Here is a 16,256-nt window from a genome sequence, read left to right as displayed (position 1 = left end):
CAGGACAGGTTATAGCATAGCCTATATTAAATCTGGGGAAAAGTCGATATTGTTTTAAAATCTGAAAGTAGACTGTTTATAGCTGCACAATCCGATATACTATGCAGCACTATGTTTACAGATGGCATCCTCTTAATGCACAAAAGGAAAGGGACAACCAAATTGACTAGAACCAGCCCTGCACTCTAACGCACACACATAAACGAAACACTCAAACACACACATACCATATGGGAAGGTGTCTCTTCCTTTGCTGAGTTTCTCTTCGCTTTGCCAGTGGAATTGAGTCCTCTCAATAAACTTGTTGTGTTATATAATAACATTTTACTGTGTGTGTGTGTGTGTGTGTGTGTGTGTGTGTGTGTGTGTGTGTGTGTGTGTGTGTGTGTGTGTGTGTGTGTGTGTGTGTGTGTGTGTGTGTGTGTGTGTGTGTGTGTGTGTGAGAGAGAGATGGTATGTTGTGTAGATACGTGTGATTACGGTTTAATGCAGTAAGGGTCAGCCTGGATTCAGAAGCTCCATTCCAGTGACACTTATTCCAAAACACCTGATCTTACCTGCCAAATCCAGTGCCACATATTCCAAAGTATCTGGTTTTCTATGTCCAAATCCAGTGCCACATACTCTAAATGACCTCCTATCGTCCTTTTTCACATGATGTTAGATACCTTTGAAGCAGAAAAAATGCATCGAGTCGGCACGCACTCAACAGTGAATCAATTACCTTAGACCTCTCATTATTACTTTGATATTAAAATCAACATTGTAGTATTCAAATATCATCTACTATCTCAAACTATGTGTAGCCTACTTCAAATGGTCATTTATTTTTCAGCCTTGCGTCAGCCAACTAGCCTACGTAAAGTAATGCTGTGTGCTGGCAACACTATACACAACAGTCTATAGCAGTGGTCTCCAAATGGTGGCTCGCAGGCCAGATCCGGCCCAGGTATGGCAAACATTTGGCCCGCCATGAGGTTGGATCACATGAAAACATACATGTGTTCTATCTGTAGCTCTATCTGTTGCTCTATCTGTAACGTTTGGGTGATTTTTTGGCCCTCAGCCTCATTTGCGCCACATAATTTGGCCCTTGAGCAAAAGTAATTGGAGACCACTGGTCTATAGTCACTGTTTGGATATGGTAGCCTATAGTAACACCATCCACTACAAACAGTCACAAGTACACACACACACACACACACACAGACTAGGAACGCAAAAACACATACACCACTAACACCATGTTACACCACTGTAGTCATACAACTGTAATATTAGCATACAACACAGCAATGCGTTCTGGGAGGATATATATATATGGACAGCATGATCAATACGACTGGATGTGATTTGGATAGCTTGAACATCACATAGATGATAAAATTGGGCATAATTTTCATTTAAAGGTGCACTGTGTAGGATGGCCAGAGTAGGTATTGCAACTATGCTGCTCATTGAAACTGCGCTGCCTATTGCCAAATTTGATCTTTTCATGAATACTTACTAAAGAATGAATTAATATTTACTAGTATGACCCATGAATAGTAAGTTTTGCAGGTAAAAATTTATATTTCTTAAAATGTAAAATGGCGGCCCATGGAGAAGATTCCCCTTCTTATGTATGACAAGTGAAATTTTTTCAGTCATAATGAATGCTTAACATTTAGTAGGGTTGGAAAGGGGGGTCCACGCGCACCCCCCGGCTTTTTTTACGCCACCTGATTTTTTTGTATCTTTAAAGTGTCTACTTTAAGAATTTGACAGGTGCCAAGCTGAAAAAATGTCCCTTGGCCTTCATTTTTAACCATTTAATGCACCTGACAGGAACCCAACAGATTGAAACAATGACAGAGAATAGGTCATAACTTTTGAAGTAAACTACATACAGAGATAAATTGACACATTTTCCCATACAATATTGACCTGAGGAATGAATTTAAGTTGTTGTTTTTGACTTTTGACGGCATTTAAATAGCATATTTGCTCATAAACAGCAATAAAATGACCCAAAATATGTAGACACTCAACTATCTTTTCATTCTTTTGAGTTTTGTGTCTTTTTTTCCACCACCCGCTCTTCCTTTATCATCGGCAGTGTAAATGTGAGTATTATATCGGGTATTAAGCTGAAATTATGACCCCCAGTCACCATTTTGACCCTTTAATGCGCCTGACTGCAACCCGACAGACTAAAACAATGATACAGAATGGGTCATAACTTTTGAAGTAAACTACATACAGAGACAAATGAACACATTTTCCCACACAATATTAACCTGAGGAATGATATTAAGTTGTTGTCTTTGACATTTGACAATATTTAAACTGCATTTTTGGTCATAATCAACAATGAAATTGCCTAAAATATGTAGACACTCAAGTATCTTTTCATTCTTTTGAGTTTTATTTTCTTTTTGTCCACCACCTGCTATTCCTTTATCATTTGCAGTATAAATGTGAATATTATATCGGGTTTTAAGCTGAAATAGATCCACAGTCTCCATTTTAACCCTTTAATGCGCCTGATTGGAACCCGGCAGATTGAAACAATGATACAGAATGGGTCATGACTTTGGATGTTAACATCATACAGAGAGATCAACACATTTCCCCATTCAATGTTGACCTAATGAGTTATATTAAGTTGTTGTCTATGACATTTGACAACATGTGAACTGCATTTTTTTAAATCATATTTGGCAATAAAATGTCCTAAAATATGTAGACATTCAACTATCTTTGCGTTCTTTCGGGTTATATTTATTAATCAACCAGTGCTCTCCCCCATCCTCCTTCAAGACTGAGGTACCCTGAGCATGGTACCGTCCCACCGCACTGCTCCCCAAGGCTAACCCATTTCCCATACAATACTGACCCAAGGAGTGCAATGAACATTTTTTTGCCTTTCATCAACTTTTAAATGCGTTTCTGGACAAAAACGGATGACTACTTGAATAATGCACTATCCTGATCCAAGTTACCAGATTTGTTAAGTTGTAAAGAGTGTGTTTCACACTGGCATGTTTCTCTGTCCCGTATATTTGGCATAGCAAGCCAAACAGTCTATGTCTGAAGAAAAAGGTGGAAGACACAGCTTCATGTTCATGCAGCTACAAACAAATTACGTGTGGAGGTTTTGCGATATGAAAAAGGAAAGAATACACACACACCACAGATGCTCCCTTGTCGTGAGACACCTGACGAAGACCTAACAGGTCGAGACGTTGTGTCAGCATTTCACACATTAAATCATGACAAGGGAGCTTCTGTGGTGTGCGGATAGTCCTTCCTTTTTTCTTGTGTGTTCTTTTATGTCCTGCAGCAATTGCTTTTTGGGATGTGCCTTTGCCTCACATTTTTTTGAAGGTTCTGCTAATAAGTCATTAACCCATTGATTGGCCCTGGCGCCTGGAGCTGCATGACGCACCATTCAAGCTCATGAGATTTTAATCAATTTTGTTAAAAATCTTGGTAGAGATGAATGAACACATTCTAATGCATGATGAGGGTCTTTGCATTTAAATGCAACTTCCGTTTAAATGCGTTTAAATGCAAATGTGCTTCAGAGACTGAGACATTTAGGCTGAGGGCAACTTTTCTTAAAATGGGCTTACTGTAGGCATTGAGCAACCTTTTTTGCAGGTGCTTTAAGCATCAATGGGTTAAGGAGCCTTCTTTGTTTCTTGAACCTCTGAATGATGATGGTGTTAGTTGGTTATTAAGTGGAAGATATATTTTTGAAAATGAGATACTGTTTCAATCTGAAACTCAATATAATAATCAAATGTATACTTTAAATGAGCAATAAGAAGCACCCAATAAAAGACTGCTTATTTTCTACACATTTTGGGTATTTTAATGCTATTTTGTCCAGGAACACGGTTTAAAGGTTGATGACGGTCATTCACAAGTGCTTCATTGAATTTATTGGTTCAGTATTGTATGGGAAAATGGGTTAGCTTTTCTTCTCTTTGTGGTTTACTTCTGAAGCCAACCCACACTAGGTCTTTTTATAAAGTATTATAAGTTTAAATGTTGTCAAATCAACAACTTAATTTCCTTTTTCAGGTCAGTATTGTATAGTACAATGTGTTCATTTATCTCTGTATATAGTTTAATTCAAAAGTTATGACCCGTTCTGTATCATTGTTTCAATCTGTTCGAGTCAGGCTCATTAAAGGGTTAAAAATGGAGACTGTGGGTCCTTATTTCAGCCTAAAACCCGATATAGTCACATGTGCACTGCAAATGATAAAGGAGGAGCCGGTGGTGGACAAAAGACAATAAAACTCGAAAGAAAGACAAGATTCGTGTCTACATATTTTAGGCCATTTTATTGTCGATTATGACCAAAAATTAAGTTCAAATGTTGTCAAATGTCAAAGGCAACAACTTAATATCATTCCTCGGGTTAATATTGTATGGGAAAATGTGTTCATTTGTCTCTGTATGTAGTTTACTTCAAAAGTTATGACCCATTCTGTATCATTGTTTTAGTCTGTCGGGTTGCAGTCAGGCGCATTAAAGGGTCAAAATGGTGACTGGGGGTCATAATTTCAGCTTAATACCCGATATAATACTCACATTTACACTGCCGATGATAAAGGAAGAGCGGGTGGTGGAAAAAAAGACACAAAACTCAAAAGAATGAAAAGATAGTTGAGTGTCTACATATTTTGGGTCATTTTATTGCTGTTTATGAGCAAATATGCTATTTAAATGCCGTCAAAAGTCAAAAACAACAACTTAAATTCATTCCTCAGGTCAATATTGTATGGGAAAATGTGTCAATTTATCTCTGTATGTAGTTTACTTCAAAAGTTATGACCTATTCTCTGTCATTGTTTCAATCTGTTGGGTTCCTGTCAGGTGCATTAAATGGTTAAAAATGAAGACCAAGGGACATTTTTTCAGCTTGGCACCTGTCAAATTCTTAAAGTAGACACTTTAAAGATACAAAAAAATCAGGTGGCGTAAAAAAAGCCGGGGGGTGCGCGTGGACCCCCCTTTCCAACCCTACTAATTTGATGGTGGTGGTAAGTATCTGTGGAAAAGGTAACATTTCTGAATGAGCAGCATTAATTCTGGAAATAAACCACTAGAAATATTACACAGTGCACCTTTAATGAAGCCCAATGCAGACTTAAGGGCTCTGCATACTTCACGTGCGCACTTTGGCGCGTTTGGCGCCAGAACCATTAATGACGTCATCACTTGCGCCAGACTATTCATACTTATAAACGTCAGTTGCGCCACAAATGCAATTCTCTCCAGACCAGCGGGCGTCACTGTTGAGAAAAGGAGAAGAACTGAAGGCCGGCAAGAACCTCGCGAGGAACGAAGAAAGCGTACAAAAGTGCTGTCACGCGAGTTGCTAGTGGAAGTGTCGGTGCCCAACGGGTTCCGCCTGCCCGATCCGTTCCCTTTGCACACTGCACATGCGCAGTATGACGTATACGGAAGGGAAATTGCCTGATCTGTTCCGTTATTTTTTTTACTTTGTCGTTTTAAGTGTTTATTTTGCCGGAGTGCCGTTGTCGTTTTAAGGGTTTATTTTGCGTTTTAAACTGTCTGTTTTATAATAATACAGAACCGTCACAGAAACGCCAAATAAGGTCACCAACTGGTCAGCTAACCAACTAACTATTCAGAGCACAATATCACGTTATTTACAGCGACAAACGGCATTTGATGTGAAACAACGGTATAAAGTAAAGGTGTAATATAAATATATAACATATCTCTTTGAGTTAATGTTCTGGCGGCTGTAAAATAAACATTTAAAACGTGAAAGTCATTAGGGAACCGATCAGGCAGGCGGAACGCGTTGGGCACCTACAGGAAGTGTGCCAGCTACGAAATGAAATCGTATTGAATATTTAACGGTATATGCGTCGCAGAGCGAGGAGGAGGCAAAAACAGAAGAGACGGTGGAATGTTCGTCCTTTGCACCAGAACAGAGAGGAGACTGGCGAGTTCTTTGTCCTTGTTCTGCCAATGAGACAGATTGATGAGGAGAAGCACTTTGGCTACTTTTCGCTCATTTCACATTTAACATTTTGACGGGTTGGTTTGCCGTCTGTGTCACAAAGGAATAGATAATCAAACACAGGTTGTAGTTTTTTTCCCCGCAATGTGTCTGGCGATTTCACTCCAGGAATTGGCCGTGGCAATCTTGTCCCAGTGCTTTCTATTTGCCGTGTCGTACAGATGAGGATACTGCCTGACCCACTCGGTCACCTCTCTCTCTTCCTCGTTGATCCTGCTCATTCTTCCTGTTGTTTCTGTCAGCTGTTTCCGCTTTGGCGCGCCAAGTTAGAAAAATCCTCTTGTGCACGACGTTGCGAAATTTTGGGTCACGTGACGGCGCGCGCCATCGTCGCGAGTGAGGTATGAAGGAGGGTAGCGCCAGTCACGCCAAGTATGAATCCGCCTTTACACCTCCATCATCTGAAGACACTCACAGAGACTTAGGAAGTGTACAAATCATTTATTTAAAAAAGATTTTATAGGTATAAAATCACTTCAAGCTCTGTGTGTGTTGGGGGAGCGGTCTTAGAACTTCAGTGCTTTGCACATACATTCGTGTGCACACACCACACACAGACAGATTTGAATGGCTGCATTTTAAATGTGTGTGTGGGTTAGTTCAATCATATTTAGTGTGAGAGCACACAGTCATTATCAAGAGTTTTGTCTGTGTGTGTGTGTGTGTGTGTGTGTGTGTGTGTGTGTGTGTGTGTGTGTGTGTGTGTGTGTGCGTGCGTGCGCTGGTGAGAGAGGGAGTTAATGAAAGTTCATGGTTGTGTTGGGATCAGGGCTTGACATTAAGTTCACCAGACAGTGGCTAGTGGGTTTCCAGAGTCACTAATCATTCAGCCTTTCTACTAGCCAAGTTTATTTGTCTGTATTTCCTAAGAAGTACTTATTTAACCAAGATCTAAGCTCAGAAAATAAAGTGCTATGATTGGTGCTACAATTAGTGCTATGACCATAGTGTGAAACTACCTACAGTATATCAGACAAATTGATTTTTTTTTTAAATCTCTCTTGAACCTGAATATATCACGAGGCGGGGGTACTCAACTGAGATATGTCATACCCAAGAATGCCAAAGTGGCTCAGTGAGACCAGGCGCGGAGTGGCCATCGGGAGATCGGGGACTTGTCCCGGTGGGCCGCGGCCGCGAATTATTTTACAACGGCCGTATTATGTTCTCAGCCGGCCCTAAAGTATTCAGCCGCATTATATTCTCAGCTGGCCTAGCGTCGATACTAATGCGAACTAGCTACAAATCAATTCTTGATTATTTAGAAGTTGACTCAACAGTATATATACCGTTTACCCGACCGCAATACCTCAGTGACGGTGTCAAACAGTAAATTGGCCACACCCCTTCTCTACTGATAATGTTCATACACCGTAGTTCGCGGAAGTTTACTAGATCTTAGTAACATAGTTTCGTTTTCAGTATTTCAAGAACCTGTGATATTTAGATTGGTTACCAAGGAACGGAAATATTAGTCAGTTGTGATTTATTTTCCGATTTCCACATGACTGTTACAGTTTACAGTCTGCCACTCCAGATTCTCTTGTTCTGTGGTTATTGACTTGGGTTACGAACATACTCCACCAAGTGGTAAGGAAGTGAACTGCAGCTAAGCAGGAAAACACGTTGTACATGTTTTGATGGCATTGTTTTGTTAAAACTAGAGGTATATCTCATTACAGTCGAAATAATGGTATATCAAACATACATTTATATATGGCACATTTAGGATGTAGCCTATGTAATGTCTGAAGAAATGGAACAAAATAATTACCACACAAGAAGATTCTGATGTGAGCAGTGCTGGGTGTGTAGCCTAAACTGTGGATTAAAATGTAATTGCAAGAAACAAAGACATTTGCTGCGACGAAGACAGCGTTTTAAGGTAGGCCTACACCGTTTGGTTATACATTTTGTTGACTTATGGTTGTGCTTTGAAGTAGCTAGGTTTGGCTTATTTGCTGCATGGTGGGTTTATTGCACAATGTAGACAGACTTTTTGTAAACTATAGGCTACTATATTATATTTTGTAAGCCTACTCTTCTAAAAATCCCCACACTCAAAACTTTGTGCCCATGCTCATCCGTCTTCCTTAAACGATATTTCAATTTCAAACTGTCAAAATGACAGTGGAGTGCACATTTGCATGGAACAGTAGGCCTAGCGTGATGTAGCCTAACCTAGTAGGCCTATGAATGCTTTGGACTGTGATGATGTAGTCTACTTTTTGAAGTGGGTATACTGTATATTTGAGCATTTTTTATGTGTACTGTATACATTTGTGCTATTGTAAATAATGGATCAATCCATTTTAAGTGGGTATACTGCAATCCCTGACATTTTGAAATGGGTGCGTATACCTGCGTTTTACATAGACTACACCACTGGCTGTGCATTTCATCAAGGTGTAGGCTAAATTCTCCAATTCAGGTTGATATTTTGACTACACTAATGTTCACATGTAGTACGACTGCAGATTTCGTGGCTTTTGTCTTTTTGGTTAGGAAACCATGTTGTTCGCTTTTTTTTGTTTGTTTGTTTTTTTTTTGTTTGTTTTTTTAAGAGGGCCGCCAAGGGGAAAATTCTCCCGGTGGGAAAAGGTGGGCCACTCCGCCCCTGAGTGAGACTAAAATAATGACTAGCCACGGCCAAGTTTGGCTGGTTGGTAGGCAACAATGTCAAGCCCTGGGGTCCGTTTCTCGATTCTTGTCGTTGCTAACCGTCTTAAGACCATCTTAAGACCGTCTTACCATTCCCTTGGATTTAGTGGTGAGCGTCGCTGTCGAGAGAGAGTCGCCCTTACGAAGGACGTTGCTACCGTCGTTAGCAAAGACGCTTTCGAGATGCGGACCCCTGGTTGGGACTACAGGGGTTAAACAATGAAACTGAAACACCTGACGTGTATATTCACCTTGTGGAGCTCCCTACAGACAGTTCTGGTGGAAACAGGAGAGTTGAGGTGCAATTCTGCTGTGATTTGGGCAGCTGTGGTTCTATGTTTTTTATTATTATTATTATTATTATTATTCAGTCCGGGTTAGCACCCGAACATCCCTTTCAGACAGCTTCCTCTTGTGTCCACAGTTCGTCCTTCTTGGTGGTATGCTAACATTACTCAAGACACTGTGGCTCTTGATACATCACAATGACTTGCTGTCTTGGTCACAGATGCGCTGGGAAGACGTGCACAAACAATCTGTTCTCTTTTGAACTCTGATATGTCACCCATAATGTTGTGTGCATTTCAATATTTTGAGCAAAACTGTGCTCTTTACCCTGAGAATTGAACCTTCACACTTTGCTCTTACTGATACAATGTGCACTTAATAAAGATTGGCCACCAGGATGGTCCCCTGTATAATACAGGTATGTTAGACTTTGTGTGAAGGAGGACTAGGTGACAAATTGTGTGTGTGTGTGTGTGTGTGTGTGTGTGTGTGTGTGTGTGTGTGTGTGTGTGTGCGTGCGTGCGTGCGTGCGTGCGTGCGTGCGTGTGTTGTGGTGGTGTGTGTGTGTGTGTGTGTGTGAGTGTGTGAGTGTGTGTGTGTGTTATGGCTGTGTGTGTGTGTGTGTGTGTGTGTATGTGTGTGTGTGTGTGTGTGTCATGGTGGTGTGAGAGTCATAGCAGCTGCCTGTACAGTGAAGGTTGCGATGCTGAGTTGTCTCTTCACTTCCCTCCAGGCCTCCGCAGGGTGCACTTCCCTCTTCAGACTGTAGAGGGCATCATACACACCAGGAAACGACGACTCTTCAGGACTACTGGGGGCGAAGATCACATGCCTACACGCACACACAGGCATGGGCACACACGCACAAACAGACACACACACACATACACAAACACATACACAAACACACATGATTATTAGTTGACTGTTTGTACTCATATGACAAAGATTTCAGATATGAAGCTATGAAGGTGTGTGTGTTTGTTCACCTATAGAAGGGTTGACCCGGTAAGCCCAGTGTGTGTGTGTGTGTGTGTGTGTTTTCACCTATAGAAGGGTCAGCCAGGTAAGCCTAGTGTGTGTGTGTGTGTGTGTTTGTTCACCTATAGAAGGGTCGACACAGTGTATGTATGTGTGTATGTGTGTGAGTGTTCACCTATAGAAGGGTCGGCCCGGTAAGCCCTGTGTGTGTGTGTGTGTGTGTGTGTGTGTGTGTGTGTGTGTTTTTTCACCTATAGAAGGGTCGACCCAGTGTGTGTGTGTGTGTGCGTGCATGCGTGCGTGCGTGTGTGTTCACCTGTAGAAGGGTCGACGCAGTGTGTGTGTGTGTGTGTGTGTGTGTGTGTGTGTGTGTGTGTGTGTGTGTGTGTGTGTGTGTTCACCTGTAGAAGGGTTGGCCCGGTAAGCCCAGTGGATCCACAAACGCTCTCTCCAGATACATCAGCTGGTCGTTAGCCATACGCAGAGCTAGCTCACTAAGCACGCACGCACGCACGCACACACACACACACAGATTTTGATTTGATTTTTAACAGCCATTTATTTTGAATGGTGACACTAGTTAAAAGGGTACATTACACTGCACAGAAATTGAAGACCCCACTCCTTCACCTCATCTTTACCACTAGAAAATGAGATTACTATCATCATGAATTACCCAGAGTCCCTTGTCAACACACCATTTATCTTCAAACATTGAGAGATTTTCTGTTGCTTTAAAGTATGCAAATTCAGTTACAATTCTTGTTTCGACTAGGGGTTTAAACATATCTCTTAAATCCACCACTTTCCCTCTTGTTCCAACCTATAGCATTTCCAAATTGACAAATTAGCCTGCCCAACCAGAAAATGCAAACAGGTACATAAATGTTTGTTTCTTTTTGAGTACCTCACTCCAAAAAATGAACAATTCTTTTGTAAAAACAGACCCAAACCATGTGCATATTTTCATTAATAACAGAGAGAGAGAGAGAGAGAGAGAGAGAGAGAGAGAGTATCTGAGTAGGATTTGCTTACTTGATGTATGTGTAGTACTGTGTTCTTAAATGTACCCTGTGCTTACTTTAAAGGGACACTGTGTGAGATTTTTAGTTGTTTATTTCGAGAATTCATGCTGCCAATTCACTAATGTTACCTTTTTCATGAATACTTACCACCACCATCAAATTCATTCATTCACCATCAAGTATTCATTATGTGTGTGTGTGAGTGTGTGTGTGTGTGTGTGCATACTTGCTGGTGTCCAGGCTTCTGAGACGCAGGTGGAATTCTCGTGCTGCTGTAGTGAAGTTCTCAACGGCAGAGAAGAGGGGATCTAGAGATGGAGAGAGAGAGAGAGAGAGAGAGAGAGAGAGAAAAGAGAGGAGAGAGAGGGGGTGGGGAGAGAGAGAGGGGAGAGAAAGATTGAGAGGGAGAGAGCGAAAGGAGGGATGGAGAGTGAAAGAGGGGGTGGGGAGAGAAGAGAGGGGAGAGTCAGATGGAGAGAGAGAGAGATGGAGAGAGGAGAGAGAGGGGGTGGGGAGAGTAGAGGAAAGGAGAGGGAAAGATGGAGAGAGATATGAAGAAGGGGAAAAGATAGAGAAACAGGCATTGAGACGGAGAAGGGGATAAGAGGGGATACAATGGATTATGCAGAGCTGTGTGTGTGTGCACCTACCAAAGCTGACATTGTGCGTTGTAGTGTGTGATGTAATTGTGTGTGTGTGTGTGTGCGTGCGTGCGTGCGTATGTGTGTGTGTGTGTGTGTGTGTGTGTGTGTGTGTGTGTATGCTTGCGTGAGTTTGTGCGCCTACCAAAATTGACGTTGTGCTGTGACGTGATGTCTGTGCGTGTGTGTGTGTGTGTGTGTGTGTGCGCGTGCACCTACCAAAGCTGACGTTGTACTGTGCCATATCGGCGTGTGTGTGTGCCAGGTCTCGTATGCTGGTGGCGTATTTCTTCAGGGCAGCTGCGTACTCCTCACAGTCCAGGGGGAGGAGTCTGTCATTGGCCAATCGGAAGATAAGCCCCGCCCTGACGCGAGCGACAGCCTGTAGCCTGCGGAAGGAGGGGTCATAGGCCCCGCCCACCAGCTCAAACGTCTCGTAAACACTGTGGTACAGCGGGTAGTTGCTGTAACGCTCTGTCTTCTATAAGACACACACACACACACGCACACACACACACACACAAACACACACACACACACACACACACACACGCACACATACACACACACGCATGCACAAATATTTATATTATATAAGTGGCTTTGGATAAAGGCGTCAGCTAAGTGCGAATAATGAGCATTACACGACAACCATAAACACAACAGGTCAAAAAAGTAGAAAGTGTGTGTGTGTGTGTGTGTGTGTGTGTGTGTGTGTGTGTGTGTGTGTGTGTGTGTGTGTGTGTGTGTGTGTGTGTGTGTGTGTGTGTGTGTGTGTGACCTTGTTCTTGATGTATTTGGCTCGTCCTGCTGCGATGCCCAGTCGGATGAAGAACGGCTCAAAGTCACTTCCTGACCCCAGCTTACTGATCCTACACACACACACACACACACACATACACACACACACACACACACACACACACACACACACTGGGAGCTTACTGATTCCGAATATGCACACACTTATTTATTAACCCAATATGTGAAACCAGTTGAAACAGTTGAGTAGTCTTATAACACGTGTCATCATTACAATATCGTGGACAATACGTTTATAATATACTGTTAACATAGCTTGCTGATTCTAACAAATGCAGCCACACACACACACACACACACACACACACACACACACACACACACACACACACACACACACACACACACACACACACACACACACACACACACACACACACATGTGCACGTGTACAGCAACCCTCTTTCTGACCTGGGAGCATCTCTGTCGTTGGTCCAGTTGTCTCGTTTGTGCCAGCTGTCATACAGAGACGTGCCCTCCTCTCCCTGCTCTGGACTGGAGATCTACACACACACACACACACACACACACACAGACACACACACACACACACACAGACACAGACACAGACACAGACACACACACACACACACACACACACACACACACACACACACACACACACACACACACACACACACACACACACACACACACACACACACACACAGATGAATGAATACACTTGTGGGACCAGTTGCAAAGTTTTGGGCGAGTGCTGTTCTTCACTTCTTTCATTCATCCACAGTAGGCCTATGTTTTGTGGGATTAAGCAGCCATCATCAGGCAATAGTGTGAGCGCGTCTCTTTCACTTTTCAAAGTTGGGAGACTGGCAGAGCACAATAGCAAATGGCTGACTGCTGGTGCACAAGGACAATATTCAAGAAGAAAAAAATATTTGTATATAACAAAGCAAATTGAAAGTAACAACGTAACTTTTACTCAAATTACATTTTTCAAAAGTATTTCTTTTTTACGCGAGTAGGGTAAAATAAAGAGACTTTAACTCAATTTACATATTTTCAGCAGTCTTTCGACCTTATTGGTTAATGACCAATAACATCAGTCAGCAAAAGTACCAGTTCTCTTGTTCACCATCCTGAATGTGTTGGAATAGTGTAATGGGTGGATCCATTAGGCTAGCTTCCCTAATATGGAGGTGTGCATTAGGCTAACTTCCCTAATATGGAGGTGTGCTGCATATATTTGACTAGTTTCACTGATATGGGGGTGTGCATATATTTGACTAGCTTCACTGATATGGAAGTGTGCATGTATTCAACTAGCTTTAATGATATGGAGGTGTGCTGCATATATTTGACTAGTTTCACTGATATGGGGGTGTGCATATATTTGACTAGCTTCACTGGAAGTGTCAGTGGTGGCCGCCTATATGGCAAGTCAGACCAGGAAATGCTACAAGTATGTGGGGTCCAGTGGGACAAAAAGAATGATCCTCCTGAACTTCGTCTAAATATACATACTGTATATGTAGGTCATAGACCATGATGTGGAGAATACACAGACAGACAGACAGACAGACAGACAGACAGACAGACAGACAGACAGACAGACAGACACGCACGTATGTACGCACGTACGCACATATGGCAGATATGGCACAGTACACACACACACACATGCACACACAGGCACACACACACACAAAGGAATATACACACAGTGAGGCCTCACCTTCTTGGTGATGTCATAGACCAGGGTGTAGAGAGAGGGGGTGCAGTCAACCCTCAACGTGTACATACCTACACACACACACACACACACACACACACACACACACACACACGCACGCACGCACACACACACACACACACGCTCTCTCTCTCACACACACACACACACACACACACACACACACACACACACACACACACACACACACACAGGTATAAAGTACGTACATGTATGTTAGTTAAACGTATGCTTTAGGTCATCGGTTGACAACTATTTTGACCCAAGAGCCACATTAAGTTTATTAATCGAAGGACCAGACCTCGCAGGCAAGTTGCCATGTCAATGATAAGAAATAATGTTTGCAATCAGACACACACACACACACACGCACAGGCACAGGCACAGGCACACACACACACACACACACACACACACACACACACACACACACACACACACACACACACACACACACACACACACACACACACACACACACAGACAAACACACACACACACACACACACTAACCCTCTATAGCAGAGTCAGCGTTGATGTATGCCACGGCTCTCTCCTGTAGAACTTTGGCATTTTCCTGCAAAACACAAATAGCGGGTATGTGTACGTGTGTGTGTGTGTGTGTGTGTGTGTGTGTGTGTGTGTGTGTGTGTGTGTGTGTGTGTGTGTGTGTGTGTGTGTGTGTGTGTGTGTGTGAGAGAGAGAGAGAGAGAGAGAGTCAAACAGAGAGACCAATATAGACAAGTGCATGTACGGTGTGTGTATGTGTGTCTGTGTATGTGTGTGTGTACCTCTGCCCACTCTGTGGATCCCAACATTCCGAACTCTTCAGCGTCCCAACTGGCAAACACCATCGTCCTCCTGGGCCTCCAACCTACACACACACACACACACACACACACACACACACACACACACACACACACACACACACACACACACACGACTATCTGTAGGAGCTATTTTATTCTCACTTAGAGCAGAGAACCTGGAAGCTATGAGAAGGAAACCTCCATTGGTGCCCATTGTAGCCACAATTCCACCTAGCTGCCACTAGTTGGCAAGCGCAGGCAATTGGAAACAGAAGCGTCTGAGTGGAAAAGGAATGGATTGGAAAATGGAGTCCATCGGTGCTAAAAAAAATGCTACTGCCATTTCCAGTAGCAATTCTCATAAATAAAAGATTCCTGGTGAGAACTATGGCTGGTGTTATATAGGAGGCTGTATTTTTTATCTTTTTCAGGTGTCCAGTTTTTCCAACAGGGCAGAAGATTTCGACCTGTACTCGCTAGCGTTCTGCTAATGTTTATGGATTTGGCCTCGTAAATTGAGCTTGCTGACCCAGTATATAATGATCTAGTGGTGCAAAAAATTCTAAATAACACTCAAATGTGTTCTTATTAGCTCTAGCTTCAAACTGAATATTAACATTTCTGGGCAAAAAATTATACTACGAGACAAAAAATACTGTTGTAGGAAACACCACTGACAACCATTCATCTTTCACTTGCCCGCAATAGCCAACCACTGCAGTACCACCACTGACTGCCAGCCAGTGCTCATTCTCATAGCTTCCAGGTTCTCTGCTTATTGACAGGTTTTAGTGTAGTTTTAGATTTAGCCACTTGGGGGAGCACTTCACTTAAGCTTAGGTCACGCAGGTCACAGCTATAATTGCAGGTGCCTGTGATTAGTAGGCAATGAGGCTTGGACTGGGGAAATGCATGGTTCTTACCGTAGCCGCGTGGAACCAGCTAAACCCAGCCAGCACAGTTTAATGCCCATTTTAGCTTTTGTATAAAACTTCATTTGTAATAAACAGGGAACAACTCGAAAAGGATTTTTCGACTGGAACGGCACTGCTACGCGTGAGAGAACAACTTCAGACCAAAGCCGAGGCTTACAGGGCAGCCTCCACACTATCTCCTTCTCTCGCTCCCACCTCTGCTATGAGTGTAGCCATTGGTGCGTGTGTGTGTGTGTGTGTGTGTGTGTGTGTGTGTGTGTGTGTGTGTGTGTGTGTGTGTGTGTGTGTGTGTGTGTGTGTGTGTGTGTACCTGTCTTCAAGAGG

At 42.7% G+C, this 16,256-nt stretch overlaps 1 protein-coding gene across 1 annotated transcript; it reads right to left on the bottom strand.

The window, feature by feature from the left end:
* Positions 1 to 9,630: 9,630 nt before the first annotated feature.
* On the bottom strand, positions 9,631 to 15,039 carry LOC134454809 (putative N-acetylated-alpha-linked acidic dipeptidase). Its single transcript, XM_063205968.1, has 9 exons — positions 14,977 to 15,039; positions 14,699 to 14,762; positions 14,168 to 14,235; positions 12,883 to 12,974; positions 12,430 to 12,520; positions 11,868 to 12,129; positions 11,234 to 11,315; positions 10,384 to 10,476; positions 9,631 to 9,833 (listed from the first exon to the last, which is right to left on the bottom strand). The coding sequence occupies exons 1-9, from the start codon at positions 15,037 to 15,039 to the stop codon at positions 9,656 to 9,658; spliced, it is 993 nt and encodes a 330-aa protein (XP_063062038.1). The 3' UTR covers positions 9,631 to 9,655.
* Between the last annotated feature and the right edge of the window lie 1,217 nt (positions 15,040 to 16,256).

The sequence above is a fragment of the Engraulis encrasicolus genome, chromosome 8 (genome assembly GCF_034702125.1).
Source record: "Engraulis encrasicolus isolate BLACKSEA-1 chromosome 8, IST_EnEncr_1.0, whole genome shotgun sequence".
Classification (NCBI taxonomy): Eukaryota; Metazoa; Chordata; class Actinopteri; order Clupeiformes; family Engraulidae; genus Engraulis; species Engraulis encrasicolus.
The sequence above is the reverse complement of the archived record's forward strand: the minus strand, read 5'-3'. Positions and strand labels throughout refer to the sequence as shown.

Excerpts from the sequence above, each read along its gene's own strand:
- LOC134454809 (XM_063205968.1), bottom strand. The coding sequence starts at position 15,039 with ATGGTGTTTGCCAGTTGGGACGCTGAAGAGTTCGGAATGTTGGGATCC. Across the intron at positions 14,763-14,976 it reads GATCCACAGAGTGGGCAGAG|GAAAATGCCAAAGTTCTACA; the intron begins GTACACACACAC and ends TGTGTTTTGCAG. Across the intron at positions 12,521-12,882 it reads AACGACAGAGATGCTCCCAG|GATCAGTAAGCTGGGGTCAG; the intron begins GTCAGAAAGAGG and ends GTGTGTGTGTAG.